This window comes from Drosophila miranda, chromosome 2 (assembly GCF_003369915.1).
Source record: "Drosophila miranda strain MSH22 chromosome 2, D.miranda_PacBio2.1, whole genome shotgun sequence".
In the NCBI taxonomy this organism is placed as follows: domain Eukaryota; kingdom Metazoa; phylum Arthropoda; class Insecta; order Diptera; family Drosophilidae; genus Drosophila; species Drosophila miranda.
Window position 1 is genome coordinate 14,815,768 of NC_046675.1, and position 21,608 is coordinate 14,837,375.

A 21,608-nucleotide genomic window follows, 5' to 3' on the forward strand; every position below is an offset into this window, starting at 1 on the left:
ATGGCAGTAAATTAATTTTAAATTCCCCGGAATCCATACAAATCGAGTCCCGAATCCCGATACCCGAATCCCGAGACCAGACCCACACCACCACACTCACCGCCTCGCAGCAGTCGAGGTCCACGAGGAACACGGAGCAGCGCTCACAGTTGAGGAGTTCGCGGGCCTCTGTCATGATTTTGGTGACCAGGCACTCGAGGTTGTTCTGCTCCTCGAATATGCTGCGGGCCAGATTAAGGAGGATTTGGTTGCGCCTGTACTCCTGGACGGACATCTCGAAGAGCTGGGCGTTCTGTATGCCAATGCCGCAGAAAGTCAGATACCGGCGGAAGATTTCCACATCGTGCTCGTCGAATTCCATGCACCCTAAGAAAAGGATAGCACAGTCCAAACCATGATTCATAATTCACCATTCATAATCACTGGGGGTATGGAAGCGGAGGGGCTTACCATTCGTTTTGTTGATAATTTGGGCCACGCCTATGATGTCGCCCTCGTAATTGCAGATGGGCATGCAGAGGATGGCGTTCGTTTTGTAGCCGGTCTTCAGATCGATTTCGCAATTGAATCGGGCATCCTTGTACGCCTCCTTGATGTTAATCATCTGCTTTGTCTGGGCCACCATTCCGGCAATGCCAATGCCGAAGGGAATGATAATCTCCTCGGCACTGGCACGCGTCACGGCATCCTTGAGTGCTGCAATCAGACGGGATTCAAATGAAGCCAAATCAATGGGGAAAAGCAGGAGCCGCAGCTCTGGATACACTTAATATTTTATAGATACGAGCATTATCCCGCTGTTAATATTGAAACGGAATAAAGCTAGACAGGGGCAAAGGCAGAGCCCACAATGAGTTCATTCGAAGCAGACCGTATTTAGGGCCCGATAAAGCTGGCTGGCAAGCATCTAAATAAGTATTAAATTTATAGGCAAAATATTCCCTCTGCCATGCGAACAGTGAACGGGGGAGCAGGTCCCTCCCTTCCAAGAAAATGGCAAAATAATAAATAAATAAATAACAGCAAGAGCTGCTTCCCCCGAAAAATCTGAGCACCAAAAAGTCAAATGTGAATTTGCATGAGCGCTGGCCCCCAAATCATAATCGCAGTGCCCCACACATACCGTACACTCGCATGAAAGTATCTTTGTGTCGGGGATAACCTTGTGGATTCGTATCTGTTGGGTGGGTGCTGGCTGCTGCCAGGTCTAATCTTTTTCGCATTTTCCCCACTGAATTATGTAGCGGAAGCGGTGGCTTTTACTCACGGCTCTGCGCCAAAGATTCATTACGAATGTAACGCATTTCTATATGAATAACTGTGAGTATCTGTGCGTATCTGTGTGTGTGTTTGTCCTAGCAGCATCTATTTCTCATTTGATGGCGACCTTTTCGGTTTTATGACTCTGGTTCTGCCAAATACTTTTAATGCCCTTCCGTTTGGGCCTTAATTTTGCTAATGCGTTCGCCGTTGCCCCAGAAATTATTCGGCCTGGACACTAATGAGTGACAATTTATAATCATCCAATGGGTGGGCCTCTGGCAAGAGGTCCCCGAACCGATCCCCGAATGAAAGTTAATTAATGAATATTTAAACAGATTGAGTTGGCAATGTTGGGCAATTGCAATACGATCCCATCTTGATTAGTTTTCAGTACGAGCTCCTCCTCCATCAGAGGCATTCACAGTGCACTCTGTTCGGATTATATTTCCGATTCCGCAGTGCCCTCCTTTGTGCATTGTTCGCCTTAATTAAAGCGGGATTACCTGTGTCCACACCCAGCACTCAGGACAACAAAATTGGCAATTGGAAAAGGCAGGCATTGCATTTCCAATTCACAGATTCAGAGACGGGCGAATCACTCACCTGTCTTTTGTGTTACATCGAAGAGCTTGGCCACCAGATACTTGTTGTGGGGCGTGCCCTTGGCCAGGAAGAGGGAGCCGCGATCCGCATGGGTGAGCAGCCCCACGTTCACCAGTATCTTGTGGCAGAGCACATCGATGTCCAGCTCATTGGCCACGTCGCGAATCAGCTCCATGAACAGCTCGCCCTCGTCCAGGTCCATCAAATGGCGGCGGCATTCCGGCAGCGTGGAGGAGGCCGACGAGTTCGACAGGCTCCTCGGCGATTTCTGCAAGGACAGACCATAAACATTAATGAAAGGCTTAGACTCTGGTCCAGAGAACAGAGGACATTCGGTACAATCGGAACGTGCCTGGGAAATAATTGAATTGCTGCTGCTGTGCTGTTCTGCTGTTCGGCAGGGTTCGGCAGGATGGAATTGGTATAATTCCGCTATTTAATTAGTTCTCTTATAAATAGCTTTATCAGCTGGCATTATTACTCGTATTACTCGGCCAGACACAAGTCGCTTTAAATATTTAATTATATACTGTTCCTTTTCCTATACTTTCCTTTCCAATTCGATTGCTGGCCATTTAACCCGGGGAACTGCTCCCGCTCTTCCTGAAAATGAACTTGGCCCGGTTCAAAGGGTGTCTATTAGCAGCAGTTGGCAGCGCGGAGCTCTTGGCAGCAACAACGTGGTAATTGAATACCGAAAACGGACTCCAACTTCGGGCCGGGACCTGCGTGCGAGCGGCCAATTAACCCAAGAACTGGGAATATTGCGTGCCGTGTACCAATCCACGGCCACATCCCATTCCATAATCCCTCTGTATATAACTTCCTGCCACCTCCTCCTATCATATGGCAGTAGCAGTCCCAATGTACCTCTTCTCTATCATTTTCCTCTGACAAATTAAGGCAATTTGTTGTTTTCGCTTCTGTTGCTCGTTCTATCAACATTTCCACGTGCCACTGCCAGAATATCGATAATTGTACGTTTAAATTTGAATGAACTCGAATGTACCTATTATTTATAATTTTGCTTATTGGTTATGTATTTCTTTTGTGGCCTGGATGACCATGAAAGTATTTCTCTTAGGTAGGCGGAATATTTTCCCAAGTGTCTGTGGGCTCTGGGGCTTCCGTTCTCCAAAGCAGGAGAAATGTGCTTTTCTACTAGGTGAAAGTCAGGTAGAAGGCTGTTGGTCAACAGTTTGAGTCTATTTTAATTGCCAAAATATTGATTTCCCTATGAAAATGTCTTCAAACTGCAACAAGACCTCCACGAATAGGAAATTTAATCTTTGCTCTTCGCAATTGCTTTCCATTCAACTTTTCCTTCCACATTTTCCCTAGTTCAACCGCTTAACGGGAAAACCACTTGAGTAAAAAACAAGAAAAAGATCCTTGAGCAAGTAATTAAACGATTAAATGCGATTAAAACTCGCCTTGAAAGAGTGTGTCTGAAGCAGGCGAAGCAGCCTCCTCGCAAAGTCCAAAGAAAAAGAAAAGGAAAACCGAGTGAAAAGCGCTTCATAATCTTCACTTTGTTTGCATGGAATTGAAAGTTGAAAACACACAAGAAAAACAATGCAAATTCTTTGAATAAAACTCGGAAAAATTAAAACCAAAGTCAAATAAAAACATGAAAGGGCATTAAGTACATTTGAAATTCTGCCAATGGCAATAAATTTGAGTTGTACTCGTATTCATTTGTGTGACCCCAGAAAAGACAATAAAATCGGAAAAAGTTCGCCCCTTCTTCGTCCTTTTTTGGCCAGAAGGAAGGGGAAAGCATTAAATCGGAATGAATTTTAATGGGGATTATTCCGTCTCTGTATGGACTGCAACGAGGGCTATCGCTGGCAATATCCTGGCCAGGGACTGCAGCTTGCATTGCGTAACAGCACTTAAATAAATTGACAATATCGACAGGAAAAAACAGGGGTCTACCTGCTATTCACCAGCTAACGAGGCAGGAGTGGGGGGAGAATGGGAAAAAATTGCACTCGCAAAGCTCCAACAATCGGCGAAAGGACTCAAAGGTGGGCTTTGTTGCACAAGACACAGGACACTTGGCAGTTGACTTTGGCCTGGCCTAGTTTTCCCCTTCACGAAACAAAAACACACACACACACACACACATCTATAAGAGAGCTTTCCCTTAGTCGTGGCACGTGGTACAAGTACCTTATAGTTTTGATTTCACAAGTGGCAGGTGAGTGCTGAAGTCCTCTTCTTGCGCTTCTGTTGGTTTTTGTTTCTGTGCAGCCAGCTGCAGTCAATAGGCAGGCAGCCCCCAGCACTCGATGTCGTAGGCAAGACAGAGGTAAGGGATCGTTCATAATTTTGCTCGATGTTCCAGAGAAATGAGCATTGAAAAGGACTCCCGCCGAGAGTCGACTCAGGTCATACGCAATGCATGAGTGCGGCTAAGCGGCAGTTGGCACGGGTCAAAGGAGTTCAATTGAGTGCTTGAGTTCGAGTTCAAGCACTTATCTGATGGCCATTAACACGAGCAATCAAAGAAGCAAACAAGTATAACGAATAACAAGTGATTGACTCCATGGGTAACCCCTGCTGTACACCTATTTGTATAGGTAAAAACGGTCATAGGGAGGCGCTTAAGAGTGGCGAAAGGAGTTTATTGATCTAGGAAGTATAATATGTCGATTAGCAATCAATGAACGACTCATTGGTATTCCAAGAACGATTGCTCAATTTATTATGAATATCTGTGGGCTAAGAATGGAATGGAAGATTCCTCTAGCTAAAGATATTTCGGAGTTAAAATTCTCCTAATTCATCTCTTAGCAAGAGAACACACTACCATCCTTAAAACAGCCTTGAAATTCCCTTCAGCAACTGAAACCCTTTTCGAATATTGCGAGTGCTCATATTTTCAACCGCCTTTCGTTTTATTTTCCTCCTTTCTGTTGCAGCTGTTGTGGAACATATCGAATAAAATTTAATTGAAAAATACTTGACACTGGCAATGCGCCCGCGTTCGAGGGACCTGTGGGGCGGCGGATGCTGACAATATATAAACCATAAAAATATTTCGAATGCTTTTTAACTGTCGATTTTCTTGGGGGAAGGGCTCGGAGCATGCGGTAGAGGAGGGGCAACGTGGCGTATGTGTAACTTAATGTTTAATGTTGAATTAAATAAAAGCAGAAAGCCATGAAGAGCAACAAAGTGGAAAGTCCCGAACCTGTCCCAATCAGTGCCTCCTCCTTGGTACGAGGGATGTGTGCGAGTGAGTTTTTCCAATTAGCGCTTTTCACACGCAGACACACAAACAGAGAGACGGAGAGACGGAAAGACAGAGACAAGACAAGCAGAAGGCAAAGGAAAATTTGTGAAAATATCAATTTAGTTAATTCGCTCTGCAAAAAGCGAACAAAAGTTAAATAAAAGCGGAAATCCAGTGCCAAAAGTACAACAAAACAAATACAAATATAAACAGAGGCAGAGACAGCGAAACGGTGGGGGGCGAAGGCGGAGGCAGAGTTGGAATCGTGGCAAATAAAACAACCTCACACAGATACATCACCCCACCCCACCCACCCAGAGGAGACAGAGTGTGTATTCTAGTGAGTGCGGTCGTGTTTTTAAATCGTTCCGTATAATTCAGTGGAAAACGTCGGAAGTTAGCCTGGAAAAGAGGCAAAGAGTTGTTAGCGCGAGCCATAGTAGTGCTGCGTTACTTACCTGCGCGGAACGCAAGTCCGCAAGCAGAGAAGCGGCCACCTGGCCAATAGTACTGGCCGAAATCCCAGTGGGACGCCGTCGAGCCCTAGGCCGAAGGGGGGGGGGAAGGAACAGCAGGTAAGTGCCTGTTTTCCTATTCTTCTTCGCTGTGATTCTTGGCGCCACTTGTTGGTTGCTGCCTTCTTTTTGTTTTTGGGCAAAATTGGCCAAGCACACCGCAAGTGGTGTTGGATAACGACGGAAGAACAGCTGACTAAAGGCACGGAGCTAAGTGCGGGAAAACGACAGCGTCTGGCCAATAGAGGGCGCGGCCACAGCAACCGGAGTTGCCAGATCAACGGCCAGATCGGAGATGAGCGATCAGCGGGAACAAGCTGCGGCTTGCAGCACTCCACTGACAAGCTCATTCGCCTGGGATGAGGAGAATCCCTTTCGCCGGAAAAATGCTCTGGCGCGATCGCCAAACCAGCTGGCGGAAGCAGTGGAGGAGCGCGCAAGATCCTCTCCTCCAACGCTGCAGCGCCCCCAAGAGGAGCAAGCAGACCAGAAGGAGAGGGCCATGGCGCATTTGGCGAGCTTGGGCCAAAAGGCCAGAGAGTTGAGGAAGCTGATGGTGCTCCCAAAGAGGTCCATCACGAACCCAATGAGGGATCTGGTGGATGAGATCGAATATCTGCAGCGAGAGTTGGAATCGTGCTGGCAGGCGATCTCTGCGGAGCAGGCTGTAGCCAAGGTTACACAGCCGGCAGTGACGGAGAGGGCGGGAAAGAGGGCACGGCCAGAGCCCAGGAACACCACCCACCCGTCCCCGTCCCCGTCCCCAAGGCCGAAGAAGCCAAAACATGGACCCAAAAAGTCAAAAAAAACGGAGAAGAAACCGCAGGAAGGCCAAATGAGGGACGCCGTAGCTCGCAAGGGACCGGAGGACGCCCCAAAGGATCGAGATGTGGGGTGGGTGAAGGTCGTAGCTAGGCAAAGGCCAAAGCCAAAGCAGCAGCAACGACCAAGACCGCCACGCAGCGATGCAATAGTCATCGCCGCCACCAGCACTGTCTCATATGCAGACATCCTAAGGAAGGTCAAGACAGAGCCAAGTCTTAAAAAGCTAGGGCAATCGGTGCAAGGGGTGCGACGCACGGCAAAAGGAGAGCTGTTGCTGATGCTGGAAAAATCGGCGGACCCGAGAACCCACGAGATGCAGGCAGCAGTCAAGGAAGCGCTAGGAAGCACGGTTGAAGTAAGGAGTCTTACCGAAACTGTCATCTTGGAGGTAAGGGACATAGACGAAGTGTCCACCCAAGAGGAAGTCCTAGCGGAACTCAAAGCGCAGGCTGGGGTGGAAATCTGCGAGGCCGCAGCCATCTCCATCAGACCAGCCTATAGGAGCACGCAGACCCTGACTCTGAAAGTTCCACCGGCTATAGCAAAGCCCCTCCTGGAGAAAGGAAGAATTCGCCTGGGGTGGGGGTATTGCAGAATACGACCCAAGTCAACTCCCCGAAGATGCTACAAGTGCATGGAATTTGGCCACATCGCGCCTAATTGTAAGAGCAGCCAAGACTTCACGAAGTGCTGCTACAATTGCGCAGGAGCCGACCACCAGGCCAAAGATTGCAAAGACGAACCAAGTTGCATTCTTTGCAAGCGCCACCGGGTGAAGGACCCGAAGCACCAAACGACGAGTTCGAGGTGCCCGCAGTACCAAAAGGCGATGCAGCAAATGAAGGATAGATGAAAATCATCCAACTAAACCTCAACCACTGCGAGATGGCACAGCAGCTGCTGGACCAGACCATAAGGGAGCACCGTATTGATGTAGCAGTCATAAGCGAGCAATACCGGAATCGCAACTCGGGAGAGTGGATTGCTGACTCGAGCAAGAAGGCAGCGATATGGAGCTGTGCGAGTCCCACACAGCAACTACTGCAAACATACGTCGGAGACGGATTCGCCAGAGCCCGGATAAATGGAGTGCACATATATAGCTGCTACCTGCCCCCGAGCCTCAGCCTACAGCAGGCGACGCAGGCACTGGAAAGGATTGCTGAAGATGCGCGGGAGAAACACCCTACGCTCATAGCCGGCGATTTCAACGCTTGGGCGACGGAGTGGGGATGCCCGAGAACGAACCCAAGGGGACAGGCGCTCTTAGAATGCTTTGCGACGTTGGATGCCGTACTGCTGAACACAGGCACACAGCAGACGTTCGGCAGAGCTGGAACGGGGTCTATAATAGACCTTACGTTCGTGAGCAGCAGCCTCAGCCGCAGGACAACGTGGGAAGTTAGTGGCTTATACACCGGGAGTGACCACCAAGCCCTCATATGTGAAATCCAGGAAACGGGCGCACCTAACCCGTTCATTGGTAAGCAGATCGGTTATAAGACCGAAACGCTAGAGCCGGATATGGTCCGGGCCATGTTTGAGGACTATGAGACCAACGGTACGGCTGACGAGAGAGCACGCCAACTGGCTATACATACGCTGGAAGCATGTGATGCCTCCATGCTAAGGAAAAGAAGAAGCCTGAACAACCGCAGGCCAACGTATTGGTGGAACGCTGCAATAGGTAGCGCCAGGCAGGAGTGCCAGCGGAAAAGACGACTATACCAGCGTTCGAGAGGTTCCCCGGAATTCGAGAGGCTCCAAGGAGAATATAAGGAAAGCAGACGCTGCTTGAAGAGGCAGATCAAGGATGCCAAGCGCAAATGCTTCGAAAAGCTCTGCGATGACGCAGATGCGAACCCTTGGGGCTACGCATACAGGCTGGTAATGAAGAGACTGCGAGTGTTCAGTCCCCCGCCGCCAATGTGTGCAGATCTGCTGGTTAACATAGTAGAAACCCTATTTCCAGAGAAAGTGGCAGCCCAGAGGGTGATGGATAGAATACCGCCACCTGAAATAGAAGCCACCACGGGAGCAGAAGTCCTCGAAGCTCTACAACGGATCAAGAACGGCAAAGCACCAGGACCTGATGGGGTCCCAAATGCCGTTCTCCGCACGGCTATTGAGACCAATCCACAAATGTACGTGGATTTATTCAATGCGTGCATGTCCGAAGGGACCTTCCCCAGACCATGGAAGCGACAGCGGCTAGTCCTCTTACCCAAGGGGAACAAGCCAACCGAGGAGCCATCATCCTATAGACCACTCTGCATGCTCGACACAGTGGGTAAGATCCTCGAGCGCATAATCCACACCAGGCTGGAGAAGGCAGTAACGCGTCAGCTCTCACCGAGACAGCACGGGTTTCGCAAAGGCAGGTCCACGGTGGACGCAATCGGCGAGGTATGTGAGATAGCAAAGCGAGCTATCGATGGCACCCGATGGATGTACGGGACCAAAGAGTATTGCATAGTGGCAACACTCGATGTCCAAAATGCATTCAACTCTGCCAATTGGGATCACATACTAGAAGAATTGAGAAACTTTCAAATACCGCCGTATCTGCAGAATATCATCGCGGACTACCTAAGAGACCGAGTGCTCATATATGAGACGGATAAAGGGACACGTGAGCACCAAATCACTGGAGGAGTTCCCCAAGGATCGGTCCTCGGCCCGCTGCTGTGGAACATCATGTATGATGGAATCCTCAAGATGGATATGCCAATGGGCGCCACGGTGATAGGCTTTGCCGACGACATAGCAATAGTCGTAGTGGCAAAACAGAAAGAAGCGGCGGAAGAAATCTGCAACGACGCGGTAGAGAGAGCCAGAACATGGCTATCAGGGAGGGATCTCTCATTAGCCACCCACAAAACGGAGGCGGTGCTCATAAGCAGCAGGAAAGTAGTGGAGACGGCCACGATCCGAGTAGGAGACTGCACTATTAGCTCCAGTCCAAGCCTGAAGTACCTGGGGGTCATGATTGACCACAGACTCAGCTTCAAGCATCACATGGCGTATGCAAGCAGCAAGGCAGGAAAGACGGCAGTGGCCCTATCCCGCATCATGGCCAACACCGGAGGCCCGAAACAGCCAAGGCGAAAGCTACTAGCGAGCGTAGTTGGCTCAACGCTAATGTACGCTGCACCAATATGGGTTGATGCAATGAAGCATAAAACATATGCCCGAGAATGCAACGCAGTCCAGAGGCTGTGTGCCCTGAGGGTGTGTTGCGCATTCAGAACGGTATCCCAAGACGCCGCACTTGTGGTCGCAGGAATGATTCCCATCCATCTGCTGGCAAGAGAAGCCGCAGGAATCAGGGCACAGCGAACCCTGGGGACTACGGACCAGGACACCAGAGGTGCCTTAAGGCAGCGCACAATCCTGCAATGGCAAGATTCGTGGGATAACAGCAGCAAAGGGCGATGGACCCATAGGCTAATCCCAGACCTGAAGAGTTGGCTGAACCGTAGCCATGGACAAGTGGAGTATCACCTGACACAACTGCTGACAGGACACGGTTGCTTTAAAGCCTACCTGCATAGGTTTAAGCACGAGGACGACCCCTTCTGCGTGGTCTGCGCAGGGGTCATCGAAGACGCAGAGCACTGCTTCTTCGAATGTCCAAGATTTCGGCAAGAACGAGAGGATCTAAGCAACAAGCTTGGAAGAATGCCAGAGGTGTCAAACCTGGCAGAATGCCTGCTGGAGTCGGAAGGAAACTGGGCCTCGATTAGACTCATGGCCGTAACTATGGCTACCAAACTGCGTCGCGAAGAAAGAGCACGCAATGCAAGGAGATAAAGGATAAAGGAGATTATTAAGAGAAGAGCCCTACGGGCATCTCCCCCCGGCGAAGTAATATCTCGCGACAGTACCGCCGGGATCCGGGATAGGTGTGGTTGGTTTTAGAGCGGTTAGAGTCCCTCACTTCGGCTTCGGCTGAGTCGGCATGAAGCTTTCCTGTAGTCACACAACAACAACAAAAAAAAAAAAAAAAAAAAAAAAAAAAAAAAAAAAAAAAAAACCCCACCCACCCACCACACACACACACAAAGCACCAGCAGCAACAGACATCACAGTGGATGTGTATCTGCGAGATAGTTGAGTGCTTGGGCGGACTGCAATTGCCATTGCCATTTCCATTGCCACTTGGCTCTGCATTTGCACTTGCTAACATTTTGGTTTGAGGAAGGAGATGGCTCTGATAGCCCGAATGAATGAGATGGCCAGAAGCGAAGGGCAGAGAGGAGCAGGAGGAGAGGAGGAGTGGGGGAGGGGAACAGCAATCCGATTCGTTCTGGCTACGAAAACTAATTTGCAGTGGAACAAGTGCTAAGACAACTTTCATTTAAATGCTTGCGCATCCGGCCAAGGTGGTGCGTGGATCAGAACTAAATCTTGGCTAAAAGCGCTGGCTTACTGGAACTCCCCAATCGCCAGTCCCGAAGTAATACGCTCTAATCAATGCCAACTAACATCGTCCTTAAAGTATACCTCTACCTCTCTCAGGGCCATCCCATTTATTAAATAAACCCTGCACCACTCACCTGCTGCACTAAGGGCGAGGCGGACATCCATTGCTGGAAGAGATCCGAGGTGACCGAAGGTCGTTTCAGCGGTTTCCGGCTTTCGATAAACTCCTGCAGTCGGCTGAGAGCCTCGGGCGGTGCCCGCTCCGTCAGCCATTTCTCGAAGGCCTCCGGCTTCTCCTCGAACAGACGCGCCACCTCATCGACATCCTGCTGGGCGGAGGACGAGGACGAGGACATCCCCGGCTTGGCGCTGCTACTCTCCTGCTGTATCGTTTGGGTGTGAATGCTGATGCCGGGACTGATGGTGGAACTCCTCGCAGGTGTTGGCCTTAAGGTGGCGTCTACCTCGCGCGATGTAGACTTGAATTTGCTTTCGGGTGTGGGCTTGGGCTTGGCAGCGGGCACGGGCGGGTACGGGGCCACTGGCCGATTGTTATTGCTCTGCCGGTGGTGGTGCTCCAACTTGACCTGATTGCTTATGCCGGCCACCGAGGTGATAGCTCCTGCCTCCGCCGCTCCTGCTGCGGTGGCAGCTGTTGTTGGCGTTGGCGTTGGCGCTGCCATTGCCGTTGATGTCTTGTTGGCGCCATTGGTCAGCGGTTTGGACGCCGACGACGACGTGGCGGCGGTCTCCGCCGGAGCTGTGGCGCCGCCAGCTGCCGCTGACACATCTGTCATGTTGCTGCTGCTGCTGCTGCTGCTCAGTGGTCTTTGACGGGTGCCGAGCTCGTGCATGAAATCATTGCGAAATGGCCAGGATGTCGCCTCGTTAGCGTGCAGCCGCGTGGGCTCCTGTGGCTGCTCCTCAGCTGCTCCTGGCTGGCTGCTCCGGGAGGCTCCTGCTGCGTGTGCTGATTAAGTCACGTACTTGTCGCCCACTTATGTGGCTCCGGGTACAGGCTCAACTCAGTGGCGGGATTTATGTGACCCCCAAGGCAACCTGTTGTGTCCTCCACTCCTGCACTCCTCCAATCCTTCTTCACTTTTAATGGACAACTCGGGGCAGGTGGGCGCTGGCTGGGGGTAATTGATGGACCACTCGTCTCATCGCCTGGTTAGCCTCCAGATTTCACTTCATGCACGTTTGCCCCAGTCTTTTATCCTCTGGATGGCCGTGGCCCTTTGTTTGTCTTCTGATGGCCTTAAACAATACTCTCCTCGCTCCTGCAGAGAAGAAGTTAATCCTCGTTCTCCCCCAGAGACTGCCTCCAGTCTGCGATTTCCAGCCTGCAAGGAAGAGAACACGAGAAAAAGTTAGTATTTGATGGCGGATTAGTTGCTAGTCAAATGGAACAGAATGGAAAGTTTAGACGCAACTTTGCCACATTGCCGCATTGCCACTTGAGTCTAATGGCCGGCTGCTATTAGGGGAATCGCTTCGAAATTCTAGATGGCCTGGGCGTGGCCTTCAGCCCTCAGCTCCCAGCCATTAACGTCGGTGGAATCTCCTATCAGCTGCTTAAAAAATAATGTCTTGGGTGAAAGTTTTGCAGGGGATTCCATGCTGGGATTACTAATGAAATGATGACAATTTTCAGAGACCTTCAGGCGCTCGGATATGCAATAAACATTCATTGTTCAATCTGGAAAGCCCTCTCTTTAGGTTTTCTATAGACTTAAGCTGCTCTTTCAATTCCCAAAACTCTTTCGAATAGAATTTATTTGCGGAGCAATAAATTCGCTGAATCTCTTGAAAATCTCGACCCAAAATGCGGAATGGAAATATATTTAAATCTTTGAATGGGACACAAATTTATGACCCCGCAACACCCAACGAGGCGAGGGGTGAAGACGCGGCAAGTGGGTGAAAGGAAAGCCTGCGGCAAAGGTGAGGCGGATTCCTGCTGACGTCAAATGCAAATGGGAATCGGGAGCCACGACTGCATTCACGTTTTCCGAGCAGAGTAGAGCGGAAAATATTTAAAATGAAAATGCGGTGAGGTGCGGGGATCCTGGGAGTGAAACAACGTTGCCATTCATGCGCATTTGCATTGAAATGGCCCTCGACATTTGCATGGAATCACTTTCGGCATGTGCCACGTGCCGCATGCTGCAGCTTCCACCCGCACCTTCAGCAGCATTGACTGGCACCAGCACCAGCGTCAAGCCATTAAGATTGCCATCCCCAATCCCATCCTCCAAGTCCTCCAGTCATAAGCCAGCTCCAAAGTGTGCCAACAGTTTTGCTCTTAACATGCCAGTCCGGTTTATTATACCCCCATATTGCAGGGTATGCTGTGTTCGTGCTAATGTGATCGGCAGGTAGATATAGTAGCCAAATCGCAGAGAATATGAGCATTAGAGCGAGCGCCATCACGTTTCCTGGGCATCATCAAGAAAAACATTCAAATATACAGCCAGAATGGTGGAAAAAGGTTCCCATTCACGCCTTTTCGTCCTGGAAAGAGTCCCACCTCCTTCTTAAGGAACATATCCCCCACTAATCACCGGGTATCACATTGTCGAGTCACTAGATTATATCGTTTCTTTGCAGGTCTTTGGCTTGGCTATTCTGATGGTGTCCTGACATTGTCCTTTGTTTGCTTGGGCACCTTGACCGCCACTGACGTTGCATGCAACCTGCACTTGTTTGCACTGCTCTGCCCCTCCCACTTCCTGGCATAAACAATGGCGTTTTGAATAAAACACAAGACTAAGAGCAACAACCATGACGGCAAAAGGCAAAAGGCAGCACCCAACATCCCAGGACTTTATCACGCACTCGTTTGCAATTTCAAATTGGGTAATAAATTCCTGAACTCTTCTCTCTCTCTCACTCTGTCTCTCTGTGTGTGTGTGTGTGTGTGTGTATATTGCTTTGTTCGCGCCCGCATTTTGTGGGCGTCTGTGGGTGTGGCTGGCCCTGGTCCTTGGTCCCTGGTCCCTGGTTCTCTGGAAACTTCGCTTAGTTGCTATTGTAAATTTAATGTCAACACTAAAGATTAAGAGTTTAATGCGCACTTTGGTTAACAAATTTTTTATTTTTATAGCCCTTCGTCGAAAGGGGCCAAAGGCGGCAAAGGGGGCTGCACTTTTGACTGCCATAAATCGAAAATTAAGTTGGAAACTCGAAACAACTGGGATTATCAGCTTAGTTGAGAGACACGAATTATGCAGTAGAATTAACTCGATAAATTTTAAAGCCAATGCGAGGACACTAATCGGGCGTATTGGGAGTACAGTCGATATGAAGGGTACATAATAATACGAATTTACGAATTCTATACATATTCATAGACCCGGAATATCCCCTCTAAAAGGCAGTCCCCCAAGGGGGAAAAGCATTAACGAATGGTGAAACCATTTTACGACTCCTCTTGCAGGATTAGGCACTCAAAGAGACCACATTAATGTACTTCAATCAACTATAAATGTAATTCAGAGTACTCCAATACACGGTTCTTACTTGTGTACTCTGATTGAATCAGCAGCCTTCTTAATGAACATCAAAGCATCATTAAAATTCTATTAGCAGGCACACCATCAGAAAAAACAGCTAAAATTTCTTTCATCAACAAAGTAGACTGCGATTTCTTGCATAATTCATGACCGACTTGGCCGGAAATTACACGAATGTGAATGCGAGTGCGAGTGCGAGTGCGAGTGCGAGTACGTGCAGGAGTACACGACTCCAGCATACCAGAAAGTAATCGCGTGGCTGTGGCTGTGGCTATGGCAGCGGCTGTGGATGCCGTGCCATATGGGATTTCTCACAACCTCATGTACAATGCATATAACTCTCTGCCTCTCGCTAAAATGCAAACAATTAGATGCAATTAAAGCCATGCAAATGATGCATTTGCCAAAGCGTTTAGCTGCCACAAAAGCGCATATCGCTTGGTCCCTTGGCCCCCCCCTTGGTCAGGACAATGCCTGTCCGTCAGCCAAGTCAACATTTGCATAATTTCCATTGAGGGCCAGTAGAGCAGAGTAGATAGACGGTTCCCCGATACAGACAGCAGTAATTAGTGTGCGCGGGCGGGGGCGAGGGTGGGGGCGGGCATGTATGCCTTTCCGTGCAGCAGGTCACGCACATCAAACCGGAAATGAGCAGCGGAAATCGCGTCCATCGTGGCATACAAAATGGAGGAAAGCCTAGCCCCATGCGGGATGCCAATATATGTATGTGTGAGTGCTCTCGAAGCGATAAAGGTTGAGTGGGGGTCTGAGTGGGGGCTTGAGTGGGCGAATAGGATAAACAGATATCGCATTATCTAATCCAGTGGAGGACTCCATTAAGGATAAAACGTAGAAGCATCCCACGCACCGCGCTCAACAAACTAATTAGCGAAAATGTCTACATTGGCCGATACTCAAATTAAAATGATAAATAATTATTTATTTAAAGCTGCAATCAGAGTGAGAGCGGGAGGGAGGGGGGAGGTCTACTCATATTTCTCCTAATTAAAAACTGTGTGCGTAATTCTGCAGCTGTAGTTATTTTTAATTAAAGTGCACCACACACAGAGTGTTCGTGTCCGTGGCAGGAGAGACGAAGGCGCCACGTCATTAGCCGTTTACTCGGGGACATGCAAATGACGGAGGCACCGAGACTGCGGTTGCAACACTGCCACCGCCACCGCCACCGCCACTGCCCCCACCTGGACCTGGATTTGGACCTCATGCTGACCGTAAATAGATGGCGGTGGCCACGGACTTTGTAGTTGTGCACTTAGGCGGCACGTTTGAAATTACAGAATTAGTGGCCGACGCGTCGCCCCTCCCCCCCCCTCCTCGCATTGTGGGTCGAGTGTGTGGGCGCCATTTTGCAAGCGGAAGTGCCAGTTACATGATGTGCGTGCAACGCTGGCAACGAAGGAAGGACGGAGGCGGAGTCGGGGCTCGGGTAAATTAACTTTGCGGCTAGTTTGTAGCTTTGTCGCCTTGTCGCCGAGCTGCTTTGTCGCTGAGCTGGCCGTGTCAGCACCTTTAGTTTCTTGTTTTCAATTTGCAATGTTGCAACGTTGCATTTTGGACGCGACTTCATCAGCAGCGCTTAGCGGTGCCACACACTCTTGCCACACTTTCCACCCTACCCTTCGCCCCCTTTAATGCATTGGCAGGGCAGTCACGTGCAAAGAAGGAGCAGCCTCTACCGCAATGCTGTTGCACTTTATAAGCTTTCAACGATGCCTGCCTGCCTGCTGCTGACGTTGGCGTCGGCTCCCAACGGACATTTTGCCTTTTTGGCTTCAAAGTGGAAAATGTGTTCAAGGAGAGCCAGAGAGAGAGAGAGGCATGGACGGGGCCATGTGTGACCTGGTGCTGACATAAAGTCCTCTCCTCCGCCTCTGCGGTAATTCAAATTTTACATTTCCCCCAAGAACATGACATGCCCCAACACGCCCCACACACACACTTCGAACAGCCTCTTGAACATTTCCGCAGACAATACTCTGTACTTGTTGCATAATAATTGCGCAAATTTCGGGCATAATTGCAGGGCCAAGACGAAGATTGTGGCCTCAAGCCCTGCCTGCCGACTGAGTGGGCTGAGTGGGGAATGGAATCGAGTGGGGGCTTTGGCATGTAATCCTAGAATTTAAATTGTGCATTCTCGTATGAGTACTCGTCCTCGTACTCGTGCAAGAGCCATTCGGTTTTAGCTAGAATGTTTACCTGCCAGGCCGCAAATGTGGGTGTGCCATGACAATGGGGCAGGGGATCTGTCAGATTTTCCCCTCTGTTGCCACATACTCGTCTGAAAATGCCAGGGGGGGGCCAGGCCATAGCCAGGCAATTGCAAATTCCCATCAAACTCGAGCTCAAAACTCAATCAAGGCTAATATAAAGGATCTGTGTTTGTCCTGACAGATTGGAAGAGTGCATAAAGCCAAAGCAAAAACGATTCAAAGACTACTGGCTACTACTGGCACAAGGATGTGCTCTAATAGTTTCAGCTTTCAACAGTGACAAATACGACAAGAGAAATAATCCTCAATCCTGCTCAGGAACAGTCCCTTCGTATTGATTTGCTTTTATTGGCTTCGTTTCTGTTTATTTAAATTTCCATCAAATATTTATTGAAATATACGTAGCATGTGCTCCACACATTCGTGTTTCTGTGATCAATATTCATGAGCCAATTTAAAGCAGTATTTATACAGTGGAAAGTTCAATTTAAATCCCAATAATCCCCTGCAATCCTCAAGCGGCTAACACTTGTGTTGGCCATTTGTGAAAAACCATAGAATTCAATTTAAATTCGATTCAATGAGTGGCCAAAAACTGACACTCTGCCGCTTCGCAGGTCAAAATTGAAATGGAAATTTTCGCGGTTAGTCTCGGAAAAGTGTCAGCACCAGAGCCACAAAATGCAAGAAAAAAACATCATTAATATTTGTCGCCGGTGGCGGAATTTGAACAGTTTTTTCCATGGTGCAGCGGAAATCTTGTCAAAGCTAAATAATTGAAAAACTTTTGGCGCCCGGAGACAATCGCCGAGAGTGGCTTAGAGTCAAAGATGATGCTGCGGGCATCTGCCTTTAATTAAAAGACATTCAACCGAGGAAGGACCATAGCTAGAACCAGAACAAGGACAAGGACCAGGACCAGAAACCGGACCAGGAGCTCGAAAGGGAGCCAGAGGCTTGTGGTCGCTCTCAGTGTCCGTCCATTAATGCTACACAATAACCAATTTACCACTTAACTTTCAGCATTCTCCTCGACGAGCGCTCTTTCGTGATGAAATGCCAGGCGCTCCGAGGGTAAGCCCTCTTGACAGCGTGCCCTGCTCCTGGGTGCAACAGGGCGTTGCAACAGGCCAGGGCGCATAAATGTCAAGAATGTTGACTGAAAATAGTAGTCCGCTGACAGAGTAATGCAGCAGAGGCTCAGGCCCCTGTCCGTGCAACAGGAGAGGAGGGCCGCCACTCGGCCATTGTGTCCTGTTGCAAGACCAGCGGCCTTTGTGCGAGTTGCCACCTCCAGTGGACAGCAGAGGCTGTTGCAGAGTCTGGATTTGTGGATTCTAGGAATTTCTCTCTCTATTATAACTAAAAGAGCTTGAGCGGGGAAAAATGCCTCAAAGTAGAGTATCATTTACGAAAAGCCTCGGAATCTACTACTCTCCCACCAAGCTGAACAATTTAAATATGATTTTGTACATTTTATAAAAGAGATTGATGCGAAATTGATTTAATTCCTCTCGTGTGACACACGCAGACGACGTCCTCCGCTGAGGTTTTTGGCTTTCGGCTTTCGGCTTTCGGCTTGAAGTGGCAATTTAATACCACTTTGTCTGGTGGCCCCCGGCGGTGGTGGGCGCCTCATGGTGTTTGTTGCTTCATTCTGCCATCGAAAATACAGCAAATACTAGGATTCCAGCGAAACAAGCCGCAATAATAACGTTCCTGCATAATTTGATAACACACGACTCGACACGACACAGCCGCCTGGTAAGTGGGATGCCTGCCTCGCTCCTATCGCTTGATGGCCTCGAGATTGTCACATGAAGAGGCAGCCACAGAAAGAGATGGGGAGAGCGAGAGGGTGGCATGCCAACACTCTGGCATTTGTGTTTGCTCAAGCTTAAGTGGCGTTGGCTTTGGCTTTTGTGTGTTTTCTGGGGGGTGGTGCAGCTGCTTCCGTTTCAGCTCCACTTGCCCCCACAGTACACACCACACCTCAGCGACCCCTGGCACCCCTCTATTGACAGTTGTTCTTAATGGCATCACAATGTTTTGCCCGGTCCCGGTCCTGGTCCCGGTCCCGGTCCGGGTTTTGTTTTAAGACAATTTATGCTTGATTGCATTGATTGATTAAGCACACACTCGTGCCCCGTACAGGTCCTGGCTCTGGGCTCTGTCGGTATAATAATTTCCAACTTTAATTAGCTCGTTCATGTGGCGGAACCGAGATGAATTTCAATTTTGGTCTGGGATACCCTTAATCGCGGGGGCAGCATCCAATTTTGCGGCTGGCTAACAGAGAACTTTGTAATTAAAACTTTTGGCCAACACAAATATTGAATAATAAATTGTTTTATGCTGCAGTTAAAAGTTTTTGCCCCTGCCACAATGCGGCAAAGGAGAAGAAGTGGCGCTAAATTGTAAATTTGCCTTCAATTCGATTAGTGGAAACTTTCAAAAGCAATCTCCAAAGGATATCGCCCGCAATGTCAATGTTCAAGCGCAAACTGGGATGAAAAGGATCCACTCAAATGGAATATAGAGTGCGCACAAAGGACAGTCTATCGCAGAAAATATGACAGGACATAAAGCACATTAATTGCTGGAGAAAGCCCCATCCCTTTTCCCCTCTGCTGTCGATTCGAGTCGCATTAATATTCAGCCCACACTCGGGACAGGACTCCGAGTCGGACATCGACACTGCGTCGGGGCAAGGACATGGCTTCATAAACCAAATCAAAGCCAGTCAACGGTTGTCATTTTTCACATGAAGCAAATTATCCCTGGACGTACGATGTGTGTACACATTTCAGCCCCACTTCTTTGCAGAACTTTGATCTTTTATTCGAGTCCTGACTCAGCAGAAACAATGGCAGAAGGAAACAAAAAAGAAACAGAAAGCAGCCTTGCTTTGATTTTCATGAATGACAAAATGCTGCTGTCATGACATCAGCTCGTGGCTTTCTGCTGGCCAAATCCCTTCCAAAATGGAAACTAAACCGTTCGGACGGTCGCTCCGCCTTGCAGTCACTGAATGCAATCAAAGCTCAAATTAAATTTAAACTGATTCGAGTGCAGAGCGTGGGATGACCTGAATGTGTGTCCAGCCGAGTGTGTGGCTGCTACCTGGCGATGGGCCCCAGCCCCAGACGATAATCTTGTTGTGGCAGCTGCAGTTTTACGGCTGACTTGACCCTAATTCCTGGCCATTGTCCCTGGCCAACGAGCGATGGATGGATGGGCATTGGCCGGAATCAAGTGAGCAATTAAGTGGCAACACAAAACGTGCTCTCATCGGAGCACCTTTACAATTGGAGAGCATTCATAGGCAAACATTTCTTGGGACTCCATGTACTCGTACTCGTATTCATATTCATTCAATCAATTCCGCAGTGATTCAGCCCCCGGGCTGGGGACATTGAAATGCCATTAGCGTGTCCGAGAGGACCTGCTCCTGGGAACCGCAACAACTGCGGTCAGAGCTTGAAAGGGCCACAAAGCAGGGCACGACAGAACCGCAGCGAATTGTTGTGTGCCCCAATTCGACCGCAGTGTTGCAAACTAATTAAAGTCTTTCCCCCAGTCCCCTTTTCCCCCCTTTGAATAAAACATTTTTGCGATTTGCGGCATTACTCATACGCCGCGTGGCACGGAGTTGGCAAGCGTCGGGATGCGAGCACACTTGTGGCTCATAAATTCTTAATTTGATGCCAGCATAATGAAATGCCTTCTCCATTGTTCCTCGGAGTTCAAATTGGAAAGTTTTTTCGGGCCCTTGTGCCCCCCGTGCCCTTGCCACCTGAACTTTCGGCCGCTAAATGCTTTTCTGGCTTATGCCGCAAACGCTGGGCTTCCTGCAAGCCCCTAAGTGGCAAGTGGCTGTAGTTTTTCATTAATTAAACACTTGGGCCCCCACACCAGCCACTCGCAACTGACATTCTCCTTGGCTGGCACTCGCTGTTCGCTGCTCGCTTCGCTGCTTGCCGATGCTGCCGCTGCCTTCATCGGATTAGTGTGCTGCACTCCGTTTTGGGGCAGGGTCCCCTCTGCGGGGTGGCTCGGTGGCTTGGCGGACGCCAAGTGCAAATTGAATTGTTGGTTTCGGGTCTTACTTTGGGGTTTCGGCTGCGGTTTGGGGTTCTGGCTCTGGTCCTCCGCTTATCGATTTGCCATTTGGCTGTCCCTGTCCTGGCGCTTTATTCCCGGCTATTTTTATACCAATAATGGCTCTGAATTGTCGCTAAAATGTTTATAATGTTCATGCTGTAAATGTAAATTGCTTACCCAGACACACCGCCACTCGCACTCGTACCACCCATTGATTCATTCACTGCCATGCCACAGAGAAATTGTATCCGCCGCGAGATAAGCTCCTCATTTAATGAAACTTTTTTATTACTTCCTGACACTCCACTGAGCCACGCATTTCAATTGCCCCGCCAGTCGATCTTAATGCGATTTCGATTGCGAAACTGCAGCAGAGTTCATCAGCTACGAAATGCGAGTACATGCGAGTACATACAATGGTAATGAGCTGCTCACAAATGCCCTGGCTATAATCATTATGAAGAGCCATTGGACCACTCAAAGAACCAGTAAAAGCTTTTAACGCCTTGTTCGAATGAATAAATGGGATATATGTTGGCTCGATTGCTGTATCTTCAACTAAAGAACCATTTCATTAATTTAAAGCCAGATTAAGTACTGATTTCCAACTACATAATATTACTCTCTTCTCAATGACATTGAGAGCCTCTTTGGGTAATTTTTTCATTTGAAAATCTAAAAATGAGATTCCCCAAACCAATTTGTACATTTATGGATTCGAGAAAATGTCCATTTACTGAGAATTTATGATGAATTTCCTACAAATTGTCTCTTTCTGTCAGTCAATTAGAGAGCAGAATCAGAATATTCTAGGGTTCTGTGGAATATTTCAATTTGAAATAAAAGAAAACACAAATTCGTTTCCGTATTACAGCACTTC

General features: G+C 48.9%; 1 protein-coding gene and 1 long non-coding RNA gene across 2 annotated transcripts in view; both read right to left on the reverse strand.

Annotated features, from left to right (window-relative positions):
* The window catches only part of LOC108157015 (cGMP-specific 3',5'-cyclic phosphodiesterase), a 45,630-nt gene that overhangs the window by 6,318 nt on the left and 17,704 nt on the right, over positions 1 to 21,608 (reverse strand). The window contains exons 3-6 of the mRNA XM_033389384.1: positions 11,007 to 12,218; positions 1,867 to 2,134; positions 451 to 696; positions 101 to 366 (exon numbers count right to left, since the gene is read on the reverse strand). Of these exons, the coding sequence (XP_033245275.1) occupies positions 101 to 366; positions 451 to 696; positions 1,867 to 2,134; positions 11,007 to 11,726 (1,500 nt within the window). The 5' untranslated portion in view covers positions 11,727 to 12,218. The remainder of the gene's footprint in view (positions 1 to 100; positions 367 to 450; positions 697 to 1,866; positions 2,135 to 11,006; positions 12,219 to 21,608) is intronic.
* On the reverse strand, positions 4,746 to 6,100 carry LOC117187210. Its single transcript, XR_004471964.1, has 2 exons — positions 5,566 to 6,100; positions 4,746 to 5,509 (listed from the first exon to the last, which is right to left on the reverse strand). It is a non-coding gene; the product is annotated as an uncharacterized LOC117187210 (long non-coding RNA).